At 47.7% G+C, this 23,308-nt stretch overlaps 1 protein-coding gene across 2 annotated transcripts in view; it reads right to left on the bottom strand.

Annotated features, from left to right (window-relative positions):
• Positions 1–23,308, bottom strand: part of GFRA1 (GDNF family receptor alpha 1) — a 202,705-nt gene that overhangs the window by 5,882 nt on the left and 173,515 nt on the right. For both annotated transcript variants that reach the window (XM_087862668.1, XM_045803223.2), the window contains one exon: positions 21,764–21,945. In XM_087862668.1, the coding sequence (XP_087718794.1) occupies positions 21,764–21,945 (182 nt within the window). The remainder of the gene's footprint in view (positions 1–21,763; positions 21,946–23,308) is intronic.

The following is a 23,308-nucleotide window of genomic DNA, read 5'->3' as shown; positions in this document are numbered from 1 at the left end:
TGACCCTCGCCAGTCACGGAGGCTTTCACACTGCCTGCGGGGTTATAGGCCTGCCAGCTCTTACCTTCCGTTTGGGAAGAGTGAGGATTACTGCTCTATGACACAGGAAAATACATTTGAACCAGCTCCAGGTCTATGAAGTCTCTGAGGTCTTTCCTCCCCAAAGTGGGCATCTTGTTGGCATCTATCTAAAGGAAATGGTCAACGTGAGGCCTTGTCTCCCGGTAGCCCCGTTAGCTTCACTGAATCTGGAGGCAGCCTCTCCAGGCTCATCTTGCTCGGAGCAAAGGTAATAATGTGCCCCCAGGCCCCTGCAGAGGCTCTGAGAAAGCGCCTTCTCTCCTCTTAAGCACCTTCCCAACCCACAGAAGCACTTAGCACCCCACAGGCTCAGCAGCACAAGCACACAGGCCTTTAAATGCTCTGCTTACACAGTGTATTAACACAGCTGCCCAATGAGAGGTCTGGGTAGCAACTCCCAGTCCCCCAGAGGCAGAGCACGACAGCCCTGGAATTGCACCTGAACTTCGCATGGACCACAGTAAGGTGGGGCAGTCTGATTAGAAGGCGAAGAGCAAATGTCACCACTTCTTGGAAGAGCAGGTGGCACCTGGGGAACAGAATCAAAAGACTGCACATAGACATGAGATTTTTTCCAATCGCACAGCAAACCTGAAGTGCGTATTACAAGACGAGGGCCCAGGGCTCTGCTGCCTAGACCGGCTAGCACGAAGTGCAGGGGGAGCACTGCCACACTGGGTGTCTATGCCCGTAGGGGTTTGTAAGCTGCAGATGGAGGGGCAGAGCCTGGGAATTTAGACCCGTGTGTGCCTAGCTGGGTGCATGCTTGTGAGTCCTGTTCGCTGTCTGATTCCCTCCAGTGACACTGAGGGTCAGAAAACCATGCAGATCCAGAGTCCACTTCAGGAAATCTGGCTCTTAGAGCTCATCTTAGAAGCCTGAGCAACCTGTTATTTCCACATTTGAAGGGCTTTTATCCTGAGCATTTCTGGAAACATCATCAAGCTATCAATGTCTTGCTAATCAGGTCTGATAAATGCAAACATAGAATTATGTGGCCCCCAACTTCAACTATTGCAAAGAGTACTTACGTACTTCAAACATTGTCTCGCAGGTGATAAAAACGGGGATGGTCTCACGAAAATTAAAAAAAACAACAAAACTTCCGAGGCCTTGTAAGGTATAAGGTAAGTTAGAAACTAGAGGAGTACTTCTTACTGTGGAGCTCTAACCCCATAAAATGAAGGGTGGAGTAATGAGAGTGCGGGCCCAAGGTCCTGTCCGTGGGCCCAGCAGCCCTGCTCGTTAATGGCATATGCAGAGACCCAGCACAGAGTGTGGCCAGCCCGGACCTACCTAGACACCAAACCTTCCAGTGTGGCTTTAAAATATGACATCTCCTAAAAAAGAGAGAGAAGGATAAAGAAGAGAAGAGAGTGGATTTCATTTTTCTTAAAGTCCATTTTAACCACTGGTACGGCATGTTCAAAATGAATTATCTAAGCTCTTTTAGGAAAGAGTGTTTCCTGCAGCTAATTCATACTTCTGTGGTTATGGGGGAAACCACCTGACTCTGAGTGGAGGGGAAACGTCATCAGCAAACCATGGGACCCCAAGTTTCCATCTCGAGGATGGGGAGATGAAAGGGACTGGCAAAGCCCGTCTCCAGCCCGGCAGCCTTGCTGTCATTCTGGAAAACTGGAGAACTTGTATTCAGGCACCTCCTAAGCCTTGTCCCTCTAGCAGTGTTGTAAAATTGTCGCTGGCAGTAATCCGCTAGTCCAGGCACGGCGGGTAATAGCATTTCCACCGCACTGTAATTGTAGGGCCAGACCTCGCCAGTCCCCGGTACCAGAGGGTTAATAAATGCATTAGATGCTGTTAACCTCTGTTACCTGGAGTCAGACCGATGACGCTCCTGCCTTTTACCCCAGTGATTAGCATTTGGAAAGTCTGCCCTGGTGCCAGGAGCCTTCCTGTTCAAAACGCACAGACACACACATCACCGAGAGCCCTCCGTCCAGAGCCCCCTCCTCCGCTCCGGGCCACCTCGCGGGCACACGAGCTCTGCGCACAGTAGGCTCTTCTGGAGCCTCGGGGACGAGGCAGGCTTTGGAGCAGTAACTAGCTCTGTTCTTGGAATCAGAGACTTAAAAGCGCACTGATGCGGAGTCTGGTCTTTGCTGCCCCAGGTCTCCGTTTCTGTAGAGAAGTCAGTGCTTCATCTCGGGGTTTGAGGCAGCTGTCAGCCAGCAGGGCATGGAACATTTCTCTACTCTCCTCCACGGATAAGGGGAGCCAGTTTCTGCTCCACCTCCAGAAAATGAAACCAGAGGAAGTGGCTCAATCCAAGAGCAACAGACTGTCCAGGCTGCAGCCAAATGGTCATAATTAATGATGCTTCTGGTTCTTTTCTCCCTTGCTTTACTGATTAGAGAGATTTGCTATATTAGGAACCTGTTTGCTTAATGACAGAATACAAGCAATAAACAGAGAAATACACAGACTGTAAAATGCAATCAACTCTGCTCTCCAGCACTCACTAAGTACCGAGCTGCATCTATCACGGTTGTCAATACCAGTTTATTAGCATATGAGTCTCTTCTGCAGCATAAATCGGACCTTTGTGAGGGGAAACCATTGCATGAGTTCTTCCTGAAACAGCCATTCCCCAGTTTACACCTACACACCTTACATTTTCGGGCAGGACGAGACATAGGAAGGAGGGTGTGCACCTAATTCTGAACGTTACCTGAGCAGAGGAACGTGCTTCAGTCTGCATTTTTACACTGCATTTTAAAAACACAGACTCCCCTGACTGTAGACTTTTATAGGCGGTACTTATAGCAATTCTACTGTGTACTCCATATACATATTTATCCACGTTAATTTCTACACAAAAGAAGACAGAAGAAAGCAGCTGCCTGCGAGTGAATCTGAGCTAAGGAATGGTGGTCTGTCCAGGGCTCTGTAGTATTGTGCTCTTCTCAGCTTTTTGGATTTTGCCCGTTGGATTTGGGGGAGCCTGGGGAGGTTTTACTGCTGGTCTGGTCACAAGCCGCTGGCCAGCCTTTCCAAAATCCCTGCCGCGGTCTGTTTTGAAACTCACCTTCCTATGGATTTGGTTTTCCTACAAACTTGGTAACAACCACTTGCAACCACTGGTCTGAATAATGTGCAGTAAAGTCAGCTGCGGAAAACAAGTCGACACATAAATCAGACCTGCTCTGAGCCCCTGGGCTTGGAAGTTTGTCTTCTCGCGCCCGTGCTCAGCAGGGAAGGGATGCATTTCCGCCAGACTGATCTCTGCCAGCCCCACGGACCCTGCTGCAGGTCGGGTAGGGGCTGAGGGGCTATGAGGAGAGGAGGGGGGGATGGGGCAAGTGTCCTTCTGAGAAAGGGGCGGCTTTTCTACTCACTCTCGGCAAGACAGTGTGTCTAACTGAATCTTGGCCAGAGGACTTTCATTACTTGAAGCTCTAAGAAGGCCTTATAAAGAGATTTCACTCAGCATTGGTTTAGGACGGCCCACTGGGTGCCAAGTTTCCTTAGTCTGGTATGCTCTGGGCAGGTTGAGCCTGGTCGTAAGATGGGGGTGGGGAAAGGCTGAGGAGGCCTGAAGTGAGGCTTCCTTACCCAGAAGAAGTGCAGGCTCAGATCCTGGTTGGGCTGTTTAGACAAGGCCTCCAAAGCCAGTGCAGTGAACTGAACTGAGGCCAGATTGTGGGGGAAAGGGTGGGGGGGGTCGTAGCCTTGAAAGAGACGTGGATTCATGTTCTCGAGTCTATCAGGTCTTGGACTCCTGGCACCCATGGGGTATTCCAAGTTTAACTGCGCAATTCAGGTTGAGCTTAGGGCCAAGCCTAGGGTAGAAATCCTACTACCTGACAGGTTTGGGGACTGTGCCCATAGATTATTTGTCAATTGAGAAATTAAGTTAAAGGGCAAAATCATTAAATCACTCAAAAATGACACATTTGTCTCAAACTTTTTATTTCAAAGCTGCTTTAAAAAAAAAAGTGTGATAAGAACACTGAACATGAGATCTACTCTCTTAACAAAATCTGAAGTACACGATACAGCAGTGCTAACTATAGGCCCAATGTTGCACAGCACACCCCAGAACCTATATTCATCCAGCATCCCCAAAACTCTACACCCACTGAAAAGCGACACCACTTCCTGTTTCCCCTCCACCCAGCCTCTGGCAACCACAATTCCATTCTTTGCTTCCATGAGTTTGAGGATTTAGAGATTTTATGTTAAGTGGAATCATGCGGTACTTGTCCTTCTGTGGCTGGCTTATTTCACTTAGTATCACGTCCTTCAGATTCCTCCCTGTTGTTGCATACTGCAGGATATCCTTGTTTTTTAAGGCTGGATAATACTATTTCATTGTATGTGTTATATCAAATAATCTAATTTCAAATCTGAATGTCTGTCTTTTATTGATTTTGGGGGACATGACCAAAGCTAACTTCTTTAAAAGAAGTTCTTTGGGGCGCCCGGGTGGTTCAAGTCAGTTAAGCGTCCAGCTCTTAGTTTCGGCTCAGGTCATGATCTCAGGGTCCTGAGATTGAGCCCTGCATCGGGCTCCACGCTCAGGAGGGAGTCTGCTTGAGATTCTCTCTCCTCTGCCCCTTCTCCTCGCTGTCTTTCTCAAATAAATAAATAAATCTTTTAAAAAAAAGTTTTTTAAAGAAAGAATTTGCTGTTTGGAGTTCCCTGGCTTATTTTTTGTGGAAGCTACACCTATAATTAATTCACGATCTACAATTTCCAGTTTTAGTCTCTTTAAAACAGGAGTGACATTTGTTTCATACCCACAGAGGAATCTCAGAGCAGAATCTTTTTACATTTTTATAATTTTTCTCAGTCTTTTATAATTTTGTCTCACCCCCACCTAATCCAAAGGCATTTTTTAAAGGAATTTGGCTTTCTCAATGTGTTCAACTTAGTTTTCATCGAAACAACTATGCTTCCTTCTGTGCTCCTCTTTCAAATCCTTCATATAATACCGATTTAAATTTGTAAACAAAACACCAACCGTAAGAGCATAAAAAAGGTTTGAGAACAAACGTGCCTGACTCTTTTAAGCCTGCCTCTCAACTGGAGAGAGCAAGGGCAGGGGTGAGCAGATGGACAGAGGTGACCCGCTTGGGGCATGCTGTCTGTCTTGGGCATTAGATATTTACAAGAGAATGGAGAGGTTGGCTTCTGTGATGAGCTGGTTACACGAGGCAGTTAAGAGAGCTTCTCCTGCGGTTTAGAATTTACTCCTGGTACCAGTTTGATTGATAAAGGATGATAAAATGAACACAGGCTAGGAAGGTCCTATTCTTGGCTTTTCAACCATCAGCTTCAATCGTAATAATCTCTGCCCTCCTGCTTACCTCACAGAGTTGTTCTGAGAATCAAATGTGAAAGGGGGAAGTCCTTTAAGACCTCAGGGTGCTGCTGAGGGTTGCATAGCCTCCCTGCGGTCTCTAGGCTGGTATTCTTGGACTGGAGAAATGCAAAAGCTAGAGCTAATTTGGCTTGTGAACATGATCTTCTGTGAGCCCTTGGATTTAAAAATGAATGCAATGAAAGAGATACAGTCCAGTAAGATATATCAACAGTCCTCCATTAGCTAAGCAGTCCCCCGGGCTTGCTCGTCAGTCTCCAGCATGCCATAAAAAGGATGCCTGCAGCCCTGCACTTGTAATTCAACACTAATGGCAAGATGGTGCAGACACTGTCTCCAGCAGGAAGCCTAACACGGCACTCGAGCTGGCCTTCCTCCCTTCCATACTTCCCGGGATCATCTTCCAGCCATTTCGTTTTTTCCGAGGTTGGGGCAAACACAGGTTGCAAACTACACCAGAGAACCGTGTTTTCCTTCATGGTTAACTTGCTTGATTTGTAAAATATTCAGACAAGAAGCAACTATGACCTTTATTTTAGAAAATGATGCCCAATTACCAGTAAGATTATGCCAAACAATGTGTGAAAGACATTTTGGTGTGGGGTAAGGGAGGCGTTCCGTAGAGCAAACACTCAGCAAGGAGGGTAGAAAGGCAACTCGGGGGATGGCCCTAAAATGAAACATTTGTTGTCTCAAATGTGCAGTTGGAAATGCAAATGTGCAAGAGCAACAGAAAAGATTCATTGTGATCTCTGATGAGAAGTGCATGAAGCCTGTCCCATCAGGCACGCATCCTCATTGCCATCAGATAATATTTATTAAGCCTCTCATTCTCCTGTGCATATATGTGCAGCTGAGTGCGGCCCCGTAATGAATCTGTGACTTATGGTGGTAATTAAGGGTTCATATAAAATGCCGTGGGCTGCAGATAGAACCGACCCCGGGCTTTTGTTCACCCTCTGTTCGAAAGATGGAGCACCCTTGGTGCTGTGAAAAACCAGGTGAAAGCAAATCTTAAAAAAACTTTAAAGAAAAGTATGTTTTTAGTAGACAGAGGAGAAACAGATAATTGAGGAAACCAAGCAGACTCATGGTGAGAACTGTGACCAGTTACCATTCACGACAGTCTCCTCCTATAACTGACCCCATCGGTGCCTAACCGAACACTCCCAACCACTCACAAGACTTTCTGAGCGGAGCTCTCCCCTCTGCACAGATCGAGAAACACGGGCTCGGAGAGGCTGGCATTTGCCAAGTCTCTGCAGCTGCAGCAGCTGCCCTGAGATGTCATCTGTTGGACCTCAGCCCTCCTGACTCCCAAACCCATGCACAGGGACTCCATGCCAGATGTGGCGCACGTTACCTCCCATAACCCTCAGATCGACCCGCAGAAGTAGTTCTGGTTATCCTGCTGACAGCTGAGAAGGTACCCAGGGAGGCAGTAGTAAGCCCGGGGTCACGCCTGCTGCCTGGGAGCGGACAGCAGTGGCCACTCTGGGGAAAACTCCTCGATGTCTACTCAGTGCCCACCGTCTGCAGCTTCCCTTCCAGACAGCCCTGTCCATGGTATGACTCCTCTCGGGCTTCAAATAGGAGGGGCCCAGTGGAGGGGAGACTTCTGTTGACCCTCACAGGAGAACCGGAGCCATTCTGCTCCCACACGTGAGCTCCATGGCTCACACACAAGGCAGAGACTGCTGTTCAGGGAGGCATGGTTGGTTAGAAGTTCTAAGGATAAAAGGTCAGCAGGGGATACAAGAAATTGGATTTATTTATAGCATGTGAGCTACGTGTGCTCAGAGGTATTCTCGTGGGTCACCCAGGACAAGAGCGCGTACTGATGGCCAAGACAGTGCAGACACCAGATTCCTTTTTATTAAGTATGTTTATTACCCGGCAATTGGGTTAAGCGATCGTCCAGCTGCTGAATTACTGTCCCTCTGATGGACCAGCCTCACTGCCATCTAAACCACAGGGACAGGTGGCCTAATGGCTCTAGAGTGCACTAAGGGGGTCTAGTCTTCCCATCCCCATCCTTAAGTTATTATCCCCATTTTTTTACAAAAGTGGTAAAGCAAAGATGTTTGGGAGAAGACATCGTAAGTGGGTAATCCACTTGAGCCTGGTTCCCTTCTGCAGGGTACGCACCTTGTGTGATGCCCAAGTTCATGTCCCCAATGAATTTCAGGATAAAGGTTGCCAAATGCCCCCTTAGTACAAGCTCCTTCTGTCTCGTGCTTAAGCACAGACCCACCGGGAAGATAAAATAATGATAAAAACAGTTGCTGGGCTGAACTGAAGGCTCAGTAACTACGCCGGAGAATTTTAATTTGTTTAATTATTACAACCCTCCCAGGCAGTAGTGCTCATTACTCCCATATTATAGATGATGAATCCAAGGGTTAAGGAGATGAAGTTACTCTCCACTGAAGTCCACAGGAAGGTTTGATTCTATTGTAGCAAGAAGCCGGATCCTTCCGGGTTTTCTATTCTTCAGCACAACCTCTTTTCCTTAAAATCCAAAACCAAAACCTTGGAGAGAACTAACCATGCTGCTGTTGGCCTACTGTCTGCACAATCCCTTGTCAAGCATCAGCACACTCAATGCTTAGGGTATATCATATCTCAAAGCGAGCTTGGTTTGAGGCTAAATTGAATGATGGTGTTGCCTGGGCTCTCCATAGGACTTCACAATCACTAAGTGCTACCCCTCACCTCGTAGGGGGTGCCATGTTCTGGGACACGGAATAGGTACAGACAACAGGTGACACCTGGAGCAAATGCCTGTCCCGGGAGAGCAAGAATGCCTGCCAGCTGTAGGCATCGTTGCTGAAGTGACTGCAACCTGGCAAAGTCTACCCAGAGGCCCTTGGGACGGACAGCCTTCCGTTGTCCCCAAGCAGCAGCAAATTTCAGCTAGATGTTCTCTGGAGCTGACCGAGAAGGGGGAGCCTAGTGGGAAGCAGGGAAAAGGAGGCCCCATCATTTCGGGGTGATGCAAGAGAGCGTCTACCACTGCAGGTGCCCTCTCTCCTGCTCACTTCTCAGATGGGCGGTTCAAAGTCAGCCTCCCCGCCATTACGTGTTTCTAACAGAGTGGAAATGCGCTGTGAGCCCCAAGTCCTTGGACTGCACCCCCACCAGGAAGGAGCTCAGCCACATGCGCTCTTCCTCTGACTGCTGCCATTTCTCTGTACCTGCAATAGGGCTCCGACTCAGAGCCGGTCCACCCAAGGATCACTGCACCCAAGTGTCCTGGGACCATGTTCTCAAGCTGTGCTCCATGATACCTGTGTTTGCATACCTGGTCCGGAGCCTCCTCTTTTGTTGATTTTAGTTGTCTGACAACATAACCCTGGAAAATCCCAGAAATACAACAACACGAACTATAATTCCAATGACAACGTGAAATAGTGCCTTTTCCCCAATGCTATATGCTAACACTTTTATTACTCGTCTTAATAGTATACAATTATAGTATAATGTAGGGTTCCCCATTTTGCCACTCACAGAATGGTAAGGTATGGGGTATCTGGAGGCATTAATAAGGGACTTTATTAGAATCAGAAGCTGGGGTTGAAGCAGTGTGATCAAGGGGTCATCTGTAAAACAAAGAACCTTCTCAAGAGAGAACCAATTTTCTCCCTGCTCCTGCTGAAGGGCTTCGGACTCGCTGGTGTCTACCGTGTGCTTGGCAAACAGGCTTATTCTGGCTGAAGGAGATTAGGGATGAAAGATTTTTTAAAGAAGGAGAAAAAATATAACTCGGAGATACGACACTCTGGGTGCTTAATTTGGAGGGCTTTGTGGTTGAGAAAAATAGGCGCCATGATCCGCCTTTGTTGAAAAGGTGACAGCTGGGTTCATTAAAGGTATACATTAGATTTTGACAAAGGCTATTTTTCTAAGTCATTAAATTGGTTTTTAGGAACTTTATACTCTCCTTCATTTGAACAATTATTAAACTATAAAATAGAATTGCACAATTGCTGAAACCGTAATCTGAAATTTTACAGCCAGCTATAAAACGCTATATTATTAAACTATATTGAAGATGCTCAAGCCCATTACAACTTTTTTAAATGAATTATAAAACCCTTTACTGCTGATAAAATAATCTTAAATTACAGTACTGTATATTCTAACAATATGTTCAACCAAAGTTTGCTACAGTGCAAACATGTCAATCACAAAAAATCATTACTCCAATTAAGTTTGTGGAAGCTCACACGGGACAGCAGGCGCTTCAGGCAAGGCAGACAGTGGACATTGGCGGGCTGGGCGGAATGGCGCTTCTTCCCCACGGAGGGGTCTTTCCCCATGTTCTTTCCACCACAGGACCAGCCAAGAGTGAGTCTCTTGTGTTCAAAGGCTACACAAGAGTTACTTAGCAGAACCCTGTGCACTCAGGGAAGACTTGTGGTAATAGTAATTTTTTTTCCCACTGAAATGTACTCCATAAACGAGATTTTTAAACTGTCAAATGTTTAGTTATTAAGTACCTGTCCCTCACACATTGGTTATGGACTGAACGGGGTCCCCCCCCAATTCATATATGAAAGCCCCATTCTCCAGGTCCTCCGGATGGGACTGTATTTGAAGAGAGGCCTTTAAAGAGGTGATTCAGTGAAAATGCGGCTGTTAAGGTGGGTCCCAATCCAATCTGACAAGTGTCCTTATACGGAGGGGAGATTTGGACACACAGAGGGACAACGGGGACGCACACACACAGGGAAAGGCCACGTGAAGCCTCAGTGAGAAGGCAGCCACATGCAAGCCACACAGAAAGGCCTCGGGAGAAACCAGCCCTGCCCACACCTTGTTGGATTTCTGAGCTGTGAGGAACAATTGTCTGTGGTTGAGGCCCCCGAGCCCGGGGGGCCTTTGTCGCGGGGGGATGACGCCGCCCTCCCTGCCGTGAAGCCTGATCCCCAAGATGAAATGTCTGTTTTCTGGTACCAGTTCCACGTTGCAAGCTTCCGTGTCTAATGGGGTTTGAATACGCAGTTGAAGGCGCATTTCAGCAGGCTGTACGGCAGCCTTAATGGAGTAATACCCCATTTTTGAGCTCTGAATTCAAGCACTCTCCTGGATGAAGGGCTTTGAAAATGCTCTATAAGCAGTTATTTAGGAAACTGTTTTTACAACAGCCTCCTTCCTCCCAGGGCTAACGTGGGTGGATGCTGGGAGGCAGCCTCCCTCTGAGCTCATCTGCGGGCACCTGCAGCTGGGAAGATTAAGTCCCAGGAGGCCGCCGGCAGCCTCTCCATGCTGGGAGTAGCCGGCCCGTCTCGCACGGCCCCTGGGCCACTTGGCAGCCTGGTCCAGAGCTCTGCGGTGCGGCTTCCAGGGGAACCCAGAAGCAGCCTGGGTGGGGGGCCCCGCAGCTTAGTGCTGCTGCTAAGGGAAGACACCCCCCACAGCTCATTTCTCCCCGAGTGGGGGAAATAAACTCGCTCCGAGCAGGAGAGCATGATGCAAAGGACCTGCAGGTATAGCCAACATCTGGACTTTTTTTTTTTATGGGACCAACACAGCAGCGGGGGCTAGAAAACACTCCGTAATACACAGAAATGATGGAGACCTCACGAAGACCATAAACCAAACACCACGCATAGCAGGAAGCACCAAAGTCGTTTTCTTGAAACAAAGGGCTCAGGAAACGGCCTCTGTGTTGCCGGAGTCCCTTAGATTCAGCACATGCGCTGAGGGCTCGGCGGTGGAGCGTCTGGCACTGGCCCTATGATCCTGCTCAACCACCCCTCCCGCCCCCCGAAACTCCCCGTGAAACCCGACGGTGGTGGGGTGTACACCTTTCCATCCACGCTGGTCGTCCGGCAAAAGTCTCCTTTGAAATGGAGTGCCGTCCAGGGTGCCGGGTGGGTGGAAAAACATTCGTCAGAAGAAGGTGAGGGCGCGTGGGGCCCGGAGGGCTGTGGAGACCAGCAGGCCCTCGGGTGATGAGAATCAGGGCGAGAGCCTCAGTTAGTACCACCTGTGATACCATCCACAGCCCCTTTCCAAGAGAGTGTCGCCTTGGGGAAATCAACTTCAGTGTCCAAACATGGGCATTCGGTGGCCACTGCGGCCCCTTTCCGTTGTTCTTGCCTGCACTACCAGGAAAGATGTGGTCCAGTGCAGCGGCTCGCTCTTCCGTCTCCATATGCCCCTCACCACATAGGGAAACCTGAAAAGACTCTCCAACACCACCATTTCCCTCGTTGTAAAAAGGAAAGGGCGTCTTTGAGGCAGCCCTCGTTTCCTGGACGGTGGGCCTCAGTCAGGGATGATTCCGCCCTCCAGGGGACATCGGGCTCTGTCTGGGGACATCTGTGGTTGTCACAACTGGGGAAAGGTGCTGCTGGCATCTAGAAGGTGGAGGCGAGGGGTGCTGCTCAACATCCTACAGGGCACAGGGCAGCCCCCACAAAAAAGAATTTCCAGACTAGAAAGTCAAGAGGGCCAAGGTTGAGCAAGTCTGGTCTGGTGGAGCTCTTCAATTCATGGAAACATCCTCACTGAAGTTTCCAAGATGGGCAGAGAGGTGCACAGCCCACCTTCTGCAAAGAATTCCAAGGAAGCAAGTGACCCCCCACAGAGAATCATCTGACTCTGAATTACATTTCCAAACCCCCGCCCTGGCAAGGCCTCACCTTTTCTCATCCTTAACAAGCCTGTTCTGAGGCGCAAAGCCCCACAAGACCAGAAAAGCCACTGGAAAACAGGACCCACAAAGCAATGCACAAGCCAGTCTGCCCCCCTCAGGGCACTTCTCTATTACTGAAGATGGGACTAAGAGGACCAGTGACGTCCAGGTGCTGAAAACTTACAGATTAGAAAGATTTACATGGTTCCTGAGCTGGGCGCTGCACCGAGCATACCTTACACGCAGAATCACTTTCATTTTTTTTCTTTTTTTTCTTTTTAAAGATTTCACTTATTTATTTGACACAGAGAGAGAGAGAGAGAGAGAGCGAGGGAACACATGCAGAGGGAGTGGGAGAGGGAGAAGTAGACTTCCCACTGAGCAGGGAGCCCAATCCCAGGACCCGGGGATCATGACCTGAGCTGAAGGCAGATGCTTAATGACTGAGCCACCCAGGCGCCCCCGCAGGATCACATTTAATGCTCATAACAGGCTCTACCACTGTCATCCCCATTTCAGGGATGAGGAAGTTGAGGCTAAGTAGTTTGCCCAAGGATTCATGGCTGGTAAGTGGTGAAAGGAGCCCATGCTCAAAAGTTCAACTCCCGCTTTCTTATGAGAAGTTTCACTGTTTGGCCCTAGAATTAAAATTAGAATTTGACTAGCTTTTGTCCCTGGTTTCTGGGAGACAACCTATACATCCTTGGAAGTTCTCGAGTGACAGGAGTATCTTTGGTATTCATGAGCCCTTTGGATCATACCTGAATTTATGGTAATGAGATGACTCAGAACGGGGGCTGGTCACCAGAGAGACCAACTATGGGCCAAGGGGCTGGGGCTTTGAATCATGCGAGGTCAGCCCAACCGTCTGACCTCCAGGGAGCAGAGAGGGGTAGAAGATTGCATTCAATCACAGGCCCAATGGCTCAATCAATCACGTCTGTGTAATGAAACCCCAATTAAAACTCTGGTCTCTGCAGCTCAGCGGTGCTTCCTGGGGACGAATGCATCAGTGCGTTGGGAGGGGGACGTGTCCTGATCCCACAGGGAGAGGGAACAAAAGCTCTCTTCTGGAGACTGTCTCAGACCTCAGCCTCAGTCTCTCTCCATTTGGCTAGTCCTGATTCGTATCCTTTATAATAAAACTGTAATGATAAGTATTGTGCTTTCCTGAGTTCTGAGTCACGCTCGTGGATTGAATCTGAGGGGTCGGGGGAAGCCCTGCATTTGTAGCTGGTTGGTCAGAAGTGCAGGTGGCCTGGGGATCCCTGACGTGTGGCTGGCATCTGAAGTCAGTGCTGTCTTGTTGGAGACGGTGCCCTTAACCTTTGGTGTCAGTGTTGCCTCCGAGAGCTGGCGTCAGGACTGAGTTCTAGGGACACCAGCTGGTGTCAGAACAGGTATCGTTTCCGTTCTTTATGGCAGTTTATGAACCAGTCTGGCACCTCCATCTGCCAGATGTTCCACAAGAATGTACGGACTGATTTTAATCTATATTGAGTGAATAATGTTACCTAGAAACAAAAAGGTAAAGTGCTCTGATTTAAGTAACACAGTGTAGTCATTTAAAGCACACAGGAGGGAAAGATGCGCCTCTTCTTTCTCCTTCCCCGAGCCAGCCTCTCTGTGTCTCAGGCCAGTTGTCTGAAAAAATGGGAATAATAATAGTACTGACCTCATGAGGTTACTGTGGGGACTAAGTGAGTGACTATACACATGTGATGTGCTTAGAACAGTACTCGACTCATGGGGAGAGCTTATACACACTTGCTTTATTACCACCCAACCATGAAAAGGTGATGCACGTTATCAAAGCAAATAGTTCTGGGTTCTGTCGTATTGGATGGCTTATAAGGTTTCTCAAAGAGGGTTTGGGGACCACTGGTGTCTATGACACTATGCAGGGAGCATTACTAACATTTTTAATTTTAATATTTATATATTGATTATAATGTACAGAGAACTAGCACACTGATTCACATATGCGTCACATATGTTTTTAACAGCTTCGAATGAGTCTAAAAATAATAGTGTTTATACAAGTAAGTATATCTAGTAATTGAAGTTTTTTTTTTTTTTAATCAGAGAGAGAGAGTGAGCACAAGCAGGGGGAGGGAGAGGGAGAAGCAGGCTCCCTGCTGAGCAAAGAGCTGGATGTAGGACTCGATCCCGGGACTCTGGGATCATGACCTGAGCTAAGGCAGCGGCTTAATCAGCTGAGCCATGCAGGTGCCCCTAGTAATTGAGTTTAAAGATGAATATGAAGCAAATGACAGTACCGGCAGGATGCAGATATGGGAAGGAATCAAAGTCTTGGTGTCACAGGTTGAGACGCGGGGCTGGTTCTCGGACATGATCTTTTCTGCAACTAAGACAGTTTCCTGTTTACAGCTGTGTCACCTCTTCCCCAGGTCAGTGCTGCAGTCCAACTCTGGGACCCAGGCTGGACCAAGACCTGACCACTGTCTCGGCTCCAGTCACACCACCGAGAAGCTGCTGGTTAGGATGACACTCCCGGGAGACTCCTTGTGGGCACGGGGAGATGGAGTAACCCCGCAAAACCTGGTCCTTTCTTTACTGCTGTTTGGTTTCCCTTCCTTCTCGTCCCGGTGTCCAAAGTACACTTGTACTTCCCTCCTTCCTTAGGACTTTCTACAATGACCAATTCTTAGAATCAGCTGGATACCACTCCGTTCCAACGGTTCTTACAAATTAAGAAAGCACAATCTAGAGAGCTCCATCTGTTTTTCTCCATGGACTCCCAGCTGCTGGGAAGAGCCCTTCCTTTACAGTCCCAGGGTTCAGAGTTAAAGCTCTCACACTTCTCATCAATCATGCTAAGAGCGGTGGCTACTTACCACGTGGAGAGGGTTGGACAGTCATGCTGGGCTCTTTGCATAAGGGGAACCAGGTTTCTAATCCTCACAACCAATGTGAGAGGCAGGTGATGTTGTACGGCAGACATTCAGAGAAGGTAGGAGATATGCCCCTGGTCACAGAGCAATAGGAACCGAGCCAGGGTTTTCACTCCGGTCCATCTGACCCCAAAGCTCATGCTCTTGCTAACAAAGCCACTGTCAAGCTGTCAAGCACAGGTGAAAGAACAGTCCCCAGGAGGTGCCCGCACGGTGGCTCCACCCGCTGGCATGGGTGGACTGAGTCCGGGGATGACCGTCCCCAAGCCAGGGGCCTGGTGTGGAAGTAAGCACCTCACTCACTCCCCTTCCAGCTCCCACCAATCATTCTGTGCAAAATCCCACCACCCTGGCCTTGCTCTCAAGTGGAAGATTAACAGGACGCCAAAGCACCCCATTGCTCTGCTAGCATAAATTGCAAGAAAAACATTTAGAATATTGATTAAGTGCTTCATGCTCGAAGATTTAAATTTACCTCCTGTATTTCCAGGATTAGCTGACATAATGGGGTCAGTCTGCTGGCACAAATGATTTACAGAACACCCATTGGCAGCTTTCCTTTTAAAACTCAACACTTAAAATTTTCACTTGGTCACAGCCAGAGGAGCGCTGGGTATTTAGCAGGTTTGGATAATTGCCTTCCTGCCGCCACATCTAGAACTTTTGGGGTCTGGCCCTGGGAAGAGCTTTGACATCATTTCCGGTCTGGTCTGGCCCTATCAGGTACAAAGAGACTTTGTTTAGGTGATGGGGTACTGAGGCAATGGGGGGATATGCTGTTCTTCCAGAATGGAAAGTCTTGTTTCAGGTCTAGATGATTTTCAATATTCTAATATTCAATATTCTAATTAAATATTTGAATACTCTAATATGTAGGAGTTAAATGGATTGGCAAATCTTGTCTGCCCTCTGCTCCTCTTACCAATCGGTAAACACCCTGCATCCTACAAGCACCCAGCCCATTTCTATAAGCTACAAACTGTGCTCTGTGAAGAGAAGGAACTACATCGAGTCAAGGAGGCCAGGGATTAAAATGCAGTGTGTGCTGCAGGTTCTCTACTCCAGGAAAGATGCCCACCTGTGCCCCCATGGCCCACAGAGGGCCAGCAGGGCCCCTGTTCTGGGACCCTTAGGGCTAGCCTGGTCTGACCACCAGAGCAGATGATGGGCTATTGGTGGGGAAGAGAACAGCAGCCCTCTGTCCTGGTGATTTTAGCAGTGAGCATTCTCACGAAGAGTACCCACTGGAGATGCTCACATCTCATCTATGACCGAGAAACCACATTGCTGGTTCCTTTCTAGAACGCTGCCTTAGAAGTCTCACTAGAGAGAGGGGACGAGCCCTACTTGAAATCTGTCTCTGTCTCTGGCCCTCCATGTTTCTCCACAGAGATGTTTTCTTTGGCTCCTAAGTAAAACTGACTTTGGCTGTGGCTCTCACTGTTCACTAGAGCTCTCCAACTGCTCACAGCTATCCCATACCCACCCACTAGCCATGGATCGGAGTGTGTGCCCCCCAGCTACCAGACTTTCTCTTGTCAATCACAGCTCTTCTGAGGAGAAAGCAAGTGGGAAGGGGCAGAGGCAGCAACACTTTCCCCAGCGTCCTCAGCCACAGCCCCTGGGCTGTCTTCCCCAGGCTCTAGCACCCTGCTTGACCATGGAATCCGAGACCTACAAATGCCACTCTAAGGGGTCTTTACTTTAAGCTTCCAGAATGAAGTGGCATCCAGTGAGGCCCAGTAGGGATTTTTCCAACACCTACTTACATCTCCCAAAGATATTTACTTTAAATAAGCGACAAGTACAGTCCATTTGGTTTAAATATCCTGAGCTTTTTCCAGCTAGCAGTCCACTCAAGTGCACAGAAGATAAAATAATTGGTAGAATTTTTAATCTTCCTTTGTTTTTCATGTGACCACTTTGTACAAGTCAAAGGGATATGCCCACAATAGCACAGCCTGCGTCACGCTTGTTACTAATATGACTGCCAATTAATCCTGACATGGGAGCTTGGCGGGTTACCCAAAACCTGGTATTTTATCACCTCAGGGGGTTAGCACTTGGACATTTCTATGACATTTTATACTAATCAATCAACTTTCCTTTTTTAAAGGCAAGCCTTTCATAGGAACTGCAGATGAGTCCTCTATGCCCCACACCCAAGGCCACCCATTTCCCCAAAGGAATTGTATTTGGTTTGTTGATTATTACACTTCGAAGCCGACTTTTGAAAATGTTTATTCTTATTTCTTCCCTTCCAAAGGGGAAATCTATCTCAAATGTTAAGACAGGAACTCAAGTCCCTAAGAGTTTTCTCATATTATTGTATATTTTAAAATATTACAAGAGGGTGCCTCTCGAGGGAAGTGAACTTTCAAGCTGCCAAAGATAGTTGACTTTCTCCAAATCTGTTACCAATGGATCCCAAGCTGGTTTAAGTCAGTTCTATTCTGAGTAATGACACACACGGCTGGGACGAACGCCATTCTAAGATATTTCTAGGACCCCCTGGCAAATGGTAATTTATCTGGAGACAGCCAGGCAGGCAAAAGAAGGACAGATGGGGAGAATGAGTCTCCTGGGAGCCCTACTCCAAAGCGAGAGTCCTAAATCAGTGCCTCGGACCATGTTCTTGGGGCGAAGGCCCATCTCTTATCAGTCACTCATCCTCCATCCTCTGGCCTCCAATGATTCTTTCAACCGTTGTTAGTATAGGTCATTCTAAAGACATCCCCAAGCTGCAAAAAGTTTTCCTGGCAAACTCAGTCTTTCCCTATTCCCTATGTCCTGGAATTGCATGAAGAATCCCAATTTAAAGCATGAGCTTTGTGTTTTCCCTATCACTCGAATAGCTGCCTTCAGGAAGCACTAAGACATATGGCTCTCTCAAAACCAGCTTTTCCCTGCCGCCTTTTCTATCCTCCCCCCACCAAACAAGCTTTACTGAGGTGTAATTGAGAAATAAAAATTGTATACATTTAAGGAATACAACTGAATGTTTTGATACATGTATACATGAGGAATCAACAATCAAGCCAATTAACATACCACCTCAGGTAGTTTCCATGTTTGGGGAGGGTGGGAGCAATTAAGATGTACTCTCTTGGCAAGTTTCAAGTGTACAATACAGTCTCGCTAGCTGTAGTCACCATGTCGCATACAGAGCTCTAGATCCCATTCATCCACTGAAACCTATACCCTCTGAGCAGCACCTCTCCATTTCCCCCACCGCCCAGCTTCTGGTAGCCACCATTGTCCTCGCTTTAAAAGTTCAACCGTTTTTTTTTTTAAAGATTTTATTTATTTATTTATTTATTTATTTATTTATTTATTTATTTATTTGACACAGAGAGAGACAGCCAGCAAGAGAGGGAACACAGGCAGGGGGAGTGAGAGAGGAAGAAGCAGGCTCCCAGCGGAGGAGCCTGACGTGGGGCTCGATCCCAGGACTCTGGGATCACGCCCTGAGCCGAAGGCAGACGCTTAACGACTGAGCCACCCAGGTGCCCCTAAAAGTTCAACCTTTTTAGATTGTACATATAAGATCAGGAACCTGGAGGACATTATGCTAAGTGAAATAAGCCAAACGCAGAAAAACAAATACTGTATAACCTTCTTTTCTGTGTATCACTTCCTCCTTTCTGTCCATTTCTAATTCAAAGAAAGAGCCCAGGTTGGTTATCCAAGGTCATGGAACAAGGCAGTATACTGGCCTTGGGGCAGAAATCCCAGGCCCTCCAAAGAATTACTGTGCGATTCTGGTTAAGTCATTAGCCTTTCCCTGCCTCTGTTCCCTGACGTATAAAAGGGAAGGCTGTCTGTATTCGAGGCACAACACCACCCCCCATCTGCTGTAAAGGGACTGGGTGGTCAACTGACTGGGGATCAGACATCACATGTGACATTCTTAAAGCACCCTTTTGGAGGGTTCATTCTGCCCCAGGCACCGAAGAATTTTAATTGCTTATTCCCTCAACTCTGGCAGCTGGGCCATCCTTGAGTTTTGCGGAAGCTGAGGCTTGGAGAAGCCATGGTGTTGGTGAGGTTAAGAGCCTGGGTCTGAACACAGGCTGGGCTGCAGAGCCCATGGCCCTCACTCCCCACCTCACGTGTTCAAAAACGGGCTCAAGGAGGCCCTCCGCTTAGAAGGAAGGTGAGGTTTGGTAGAACCCTGAAGGGCTCCCCAGAAGTGAAATGCTGTTTAGCTCCAAGGTATGTGGACTGTGTGTGTGCACCCCAGGGAAGACAAGTATGGCCGCGCCCTCATGCCCTGGTCGTCCCACACTTCCATTTTCCCCTCCGCAGAGAAGTTAAATAGCAGCCTTGACATAAACATCATGCTTTAATTTTACTTTGCCCCTCCATTTATGAGGCAGACTTCCTATCACTAATAGAGGAGAAGGCAAGGCGCCGTTTCTTGGGAACAGAGCTCATGTGTCCCCTGACGTTGCCAGGGCAACCTTGCAGCAGCACAGAGTCCTCCTTGTGGGGAGGGGTGGCTGGGCAGATCTGTGTTGGAGGCACAATATTGTGTGGCCAAGACATGCATGCACCCCAAGAAGCAGAAGTCAGGCGCTGTGATCTGGGGGGTGGGGGTGGGGGAGTGGGAGCAGGGCACAGGGAGGTGGGGAGAATCCCTCCTCATGGCTGACAGAGTCCTCTTGCATGGAGGAAACTAATTTCATGGAATTTCCAATGACGGCTATTCTTCTGAAATGTCATCTATTAATTTGGTCTGACTTCCTAAAAATGTTGACAAGCTGTGTCTTGCCCATTATTTGTAAGTTCACTGAGGAGAGAATTTTTTTGAGTGCCCATCTCCATGAAGTTTCCAAAACACAGAAGGAGCTCAATAAACAGGCTAAACACTGCCTTTGCAGCCATGCTCTGTGTGCTCAGACACGTGCAGAAAAGAACCTGGTTTTGCTGCAGCCAGCGCTTGCCTCTTCTACCAGTCGGGAACCATTTCCGGCCCACTCTTATCACCGAAGGACAACAGGGTCCTGTCCCTCACCTGGCCACTTGTCTTACTGTTGCTAGAACCTGAGTGGACCCAATAAGAACAGAAGGCTGGCCTAGGAGGAAGCAGGACGCCGAGCACCGGCCAGAGACAAAGAACAGATCCTGTTTCTGTGGTGTGCTGTCTGGCTCCAGACTCGCCTCTCACTGGCTGGGGGGCTGTGTGCAAGCCACCTCCCCACGCGAGCCTGAGGATCTGCTGTAAGAAAGGCTGTAATACTCCCCAAGCCTCCTCCTACTTCTGGCAGTTTCTGCACAGTGCTTTGGATGTTGGATGTGCTCAGGAAATGCTTCAGAAGCATGAAGAACATCTGGTTGACCTTAGGCAGTGTGGCTCCCCTCCCTGCCTTCTCCTTAGTGCTGTGTGTGAGTGTGTCTGAGGGTTTGTGACATCGGAGGATGGGACAGAGACCAACAGTCAGCTGAGTGGTGTGTAGGATACCCAAGAAGAAGAAGGGAGACACTGGGGGAGAGAAGACAGCAAGGAAATCAGAAGCAGAAGAACTGCCCCAGTGGTCTGTAGGGAACGAAGAGGATTGTAAGTTAAGAAGGTATTGGCAAAAGAAGGTTTCTAGTGAACATTCTGGTGAGCCTGATCATTGGCGGCAGCGGAGTGGGGAGATAAGGGAGAACATACTCCAGTGACAAGTGTGAAGTGACAGCACAGTGCTTGGCACGTGTGCCCTTCCCCAGCATGGCAGGAAGCAGAAATCATCACGCGGTCATACTACCCCCCAAATACAGGAAGAACCATGAAAGCTGCAAGAGTCTCCTGGATTCCCAGCACCAGTTCTGTGACTCACAAGCTCTGTAGGGTCCAGCAACGGTGTCACCTCACCAAGCCCCAGTGTCCTCAAATGCAAGAACAAGGCTAACGATAATACTATTACTCCCCCACAGCCGTCAGGAGGATAACAGCCCAAGAGGTAAAGTGTGTGAAAATACTTTGCAAACATATAAATATGTAATGTCTTGCTAAGGAAGTAGCTGAATGCTCATTACTATGAAAAAAAAAATCAATAAAAAGGCAGAATAAACACTCTGTTTTGACTAAAGGCAGGCAACCACTGTTCATATGCCATTGTGGTTCTGCCCTTTGAGATCTGGATTAACCCCAAGGAAGTCTCTTGACCATTCTTACTGGTCTCTAGTCACATGAGGGGCTTTGCAGGGTCACTCCACCCAGCTCCTCCCACTTCGGAAAAGCATTTTCTTTTGCTTCTGGAAGAACGAAGCCATACGGACCCTACATTGGAGTTAATGCCTCACTAGTGACACAGTCTCTGGTTTAACCTTTTAGACAGAGTTACATACTCCATGTTGAGTTTAAATGACAGTGGTGGCGACCAACCCAAGAGTACCTTCTCTTTCAACAGGCTGCTGCTTTGTAGAGAACACAGAATAAGCATAATAAATAACTCAATAGCCAGTTCGACTCTTCACTCCACACACAGAAGGCTTCAAGATTCTTCTACACAGCCCCCTCATTCTACAGAGGAAGACACCAAGGCCAGCTCTGGGTATCCCAACCAAAGTCATACTCCCAGCAAATGGGAGTCAGTCCATTCGTCTTTCTACCGCTCTGTGGCACTTCACAATCTCCATTTATCATGGTTAAAATGCACTTCTAAGATTCAAACCCAAGCAGCCCTCCATCATTAGCCATCTATCTTTGAATGCATTGCAGGAAACTGGTCCGTGCTTACCCCTGACAAGTGAGCTCCAAAGGGGAGTTTGGCCCCCCGCTCTTACCTGCAAATTTGCACAAGGTGGTAAAACGTGAGTAGGAATTTCATTCTCAGACCCTGCTGGCCCCAGGGGCTTGTTCTTGGCCCGGAAGGCTGTGGTGGTGGTGGCAGTGGTGGTCTGAACTGGGAGGGCTGGCTGCCACACGGTCACATCAGAGCCATTGCCAAAGGCTTGAATTGCATTTTCTGCAGTAAAACAGGAGGAAATCCAATTTCAAAGTCAAGCAGCAAATGTAACAGACAGGATACATGAAGCCAGAGAGGCACACTAGAAATTCTGATTACAGTATTAGACTTCCCTGAACAAAACCCATCCATCCCTCCACCCTACACATGCTGAGAGCCAGCCGTCGGGTCAGGTGCTCAAAAGTCAATCCATTCACTAAACCCCAAGATGGACACTTAGCTATGCTCAAAGCGCAACAAATATTGTTCCTATTTATGTACCAGGTGCTGAGCAAGATCTTTGCCCTGAAATACTCATCAGTCAAGTGCTTTGAAACCCAGCCTCGAATCTGTTGTTTTTGGGGGGATCACAATCGTTGCTCCATCTTCCAAGAACATCCCTGTACTCTGTTAAAATGCGATACTAAAAGATAACTAGTGTGTTTTTTTTTTTTAAAGTAACATATCCCTAATTATGAGGCACTTGGTGGCATCCACGCTAATTTGGTAGGCAGTAAAATCAAACAGCAAAAGATACAACTCACTCCCATAGAGCACCCTGCACATGTTCTGAGCAGTTACTATGACCAGGCATGGCTCAAAGTACAGATGCAACCAGTTTCTTTAAAAGAAAAAATCTACCCCAAATCTCATCAATATATAGTGAAAATTTAAGTAAGATTATTTTTTCCCTTTCTGCTCCCAGTCTTCCAAACAAAATCTGCATAATTAGGTAGGAGCAGCCCTGCTTAAATGGAAAGTTTAAAATGTAAAACTTTAAAAGCTTATTACAATTTCATGGGATTAGATTGTTTTTATGGCAAGAGTAAATTGGTTGTGTGTTGTTCCCCTCCCCAAAATGAATTAAAAACAGTTTTTAATCAGGTCTTCAGGGATTTGGCCTGGCTTTAGGAATTTTTTATTTCATATTCATTGTATAAGAAATCAAACTCCTCCATTTGAGACCTGAATGTGCAAATTGTTAATATATGATTCTTAGCTGGCATTTTCCGATATACAAGACAGAATAATTTAAGCCTAATCTTCCTCTTAGAAGTGACATTTTGTTCTAAAATTGTTATCCTTTAACTTCAGCAAATTGGAAGCTTGTTTTCTCAAACTTTACATTTTTTAGGCTGTAAGAAACAGCTTCGAATTAATATAAATGCTTTTTATGTTCCTAGCCACGTTACATGGCTTAATGGGTGGGTACAATGCAGAGAAAGAGGTACATGGGGGACGAGTTTCCCCGAACGACCCAGAACCACCACCACCACCACAAGCCACAGATTCAGGAGACCCCTGCCATTTAGTGGCACTACCTGAGTTTCCCATGTGGTTGCCTTGCTGCCTGGGGAGCCTACACACTTGCTCATTCATTTCC

Source organism: Ursus americanus, chromosome 6 (assembly GCF_024610735.1).
Source record: "Ursus americanus isolate L20-20 chromosome 6, mUrsAme1.1.p, whole genome shotgun sequence".
Classification (NCBI taxonomy): domain Eukaryota; kingdom Metazoa; phylum Chordata; class Mammalia; order Carnivora; family Ursidae; genus Ursus; species Ursus americanus.
Note: the sequence above shows the minus strand (reverse complement) of the source record. Positions and strands in the feature narration are given on the sequence as shown.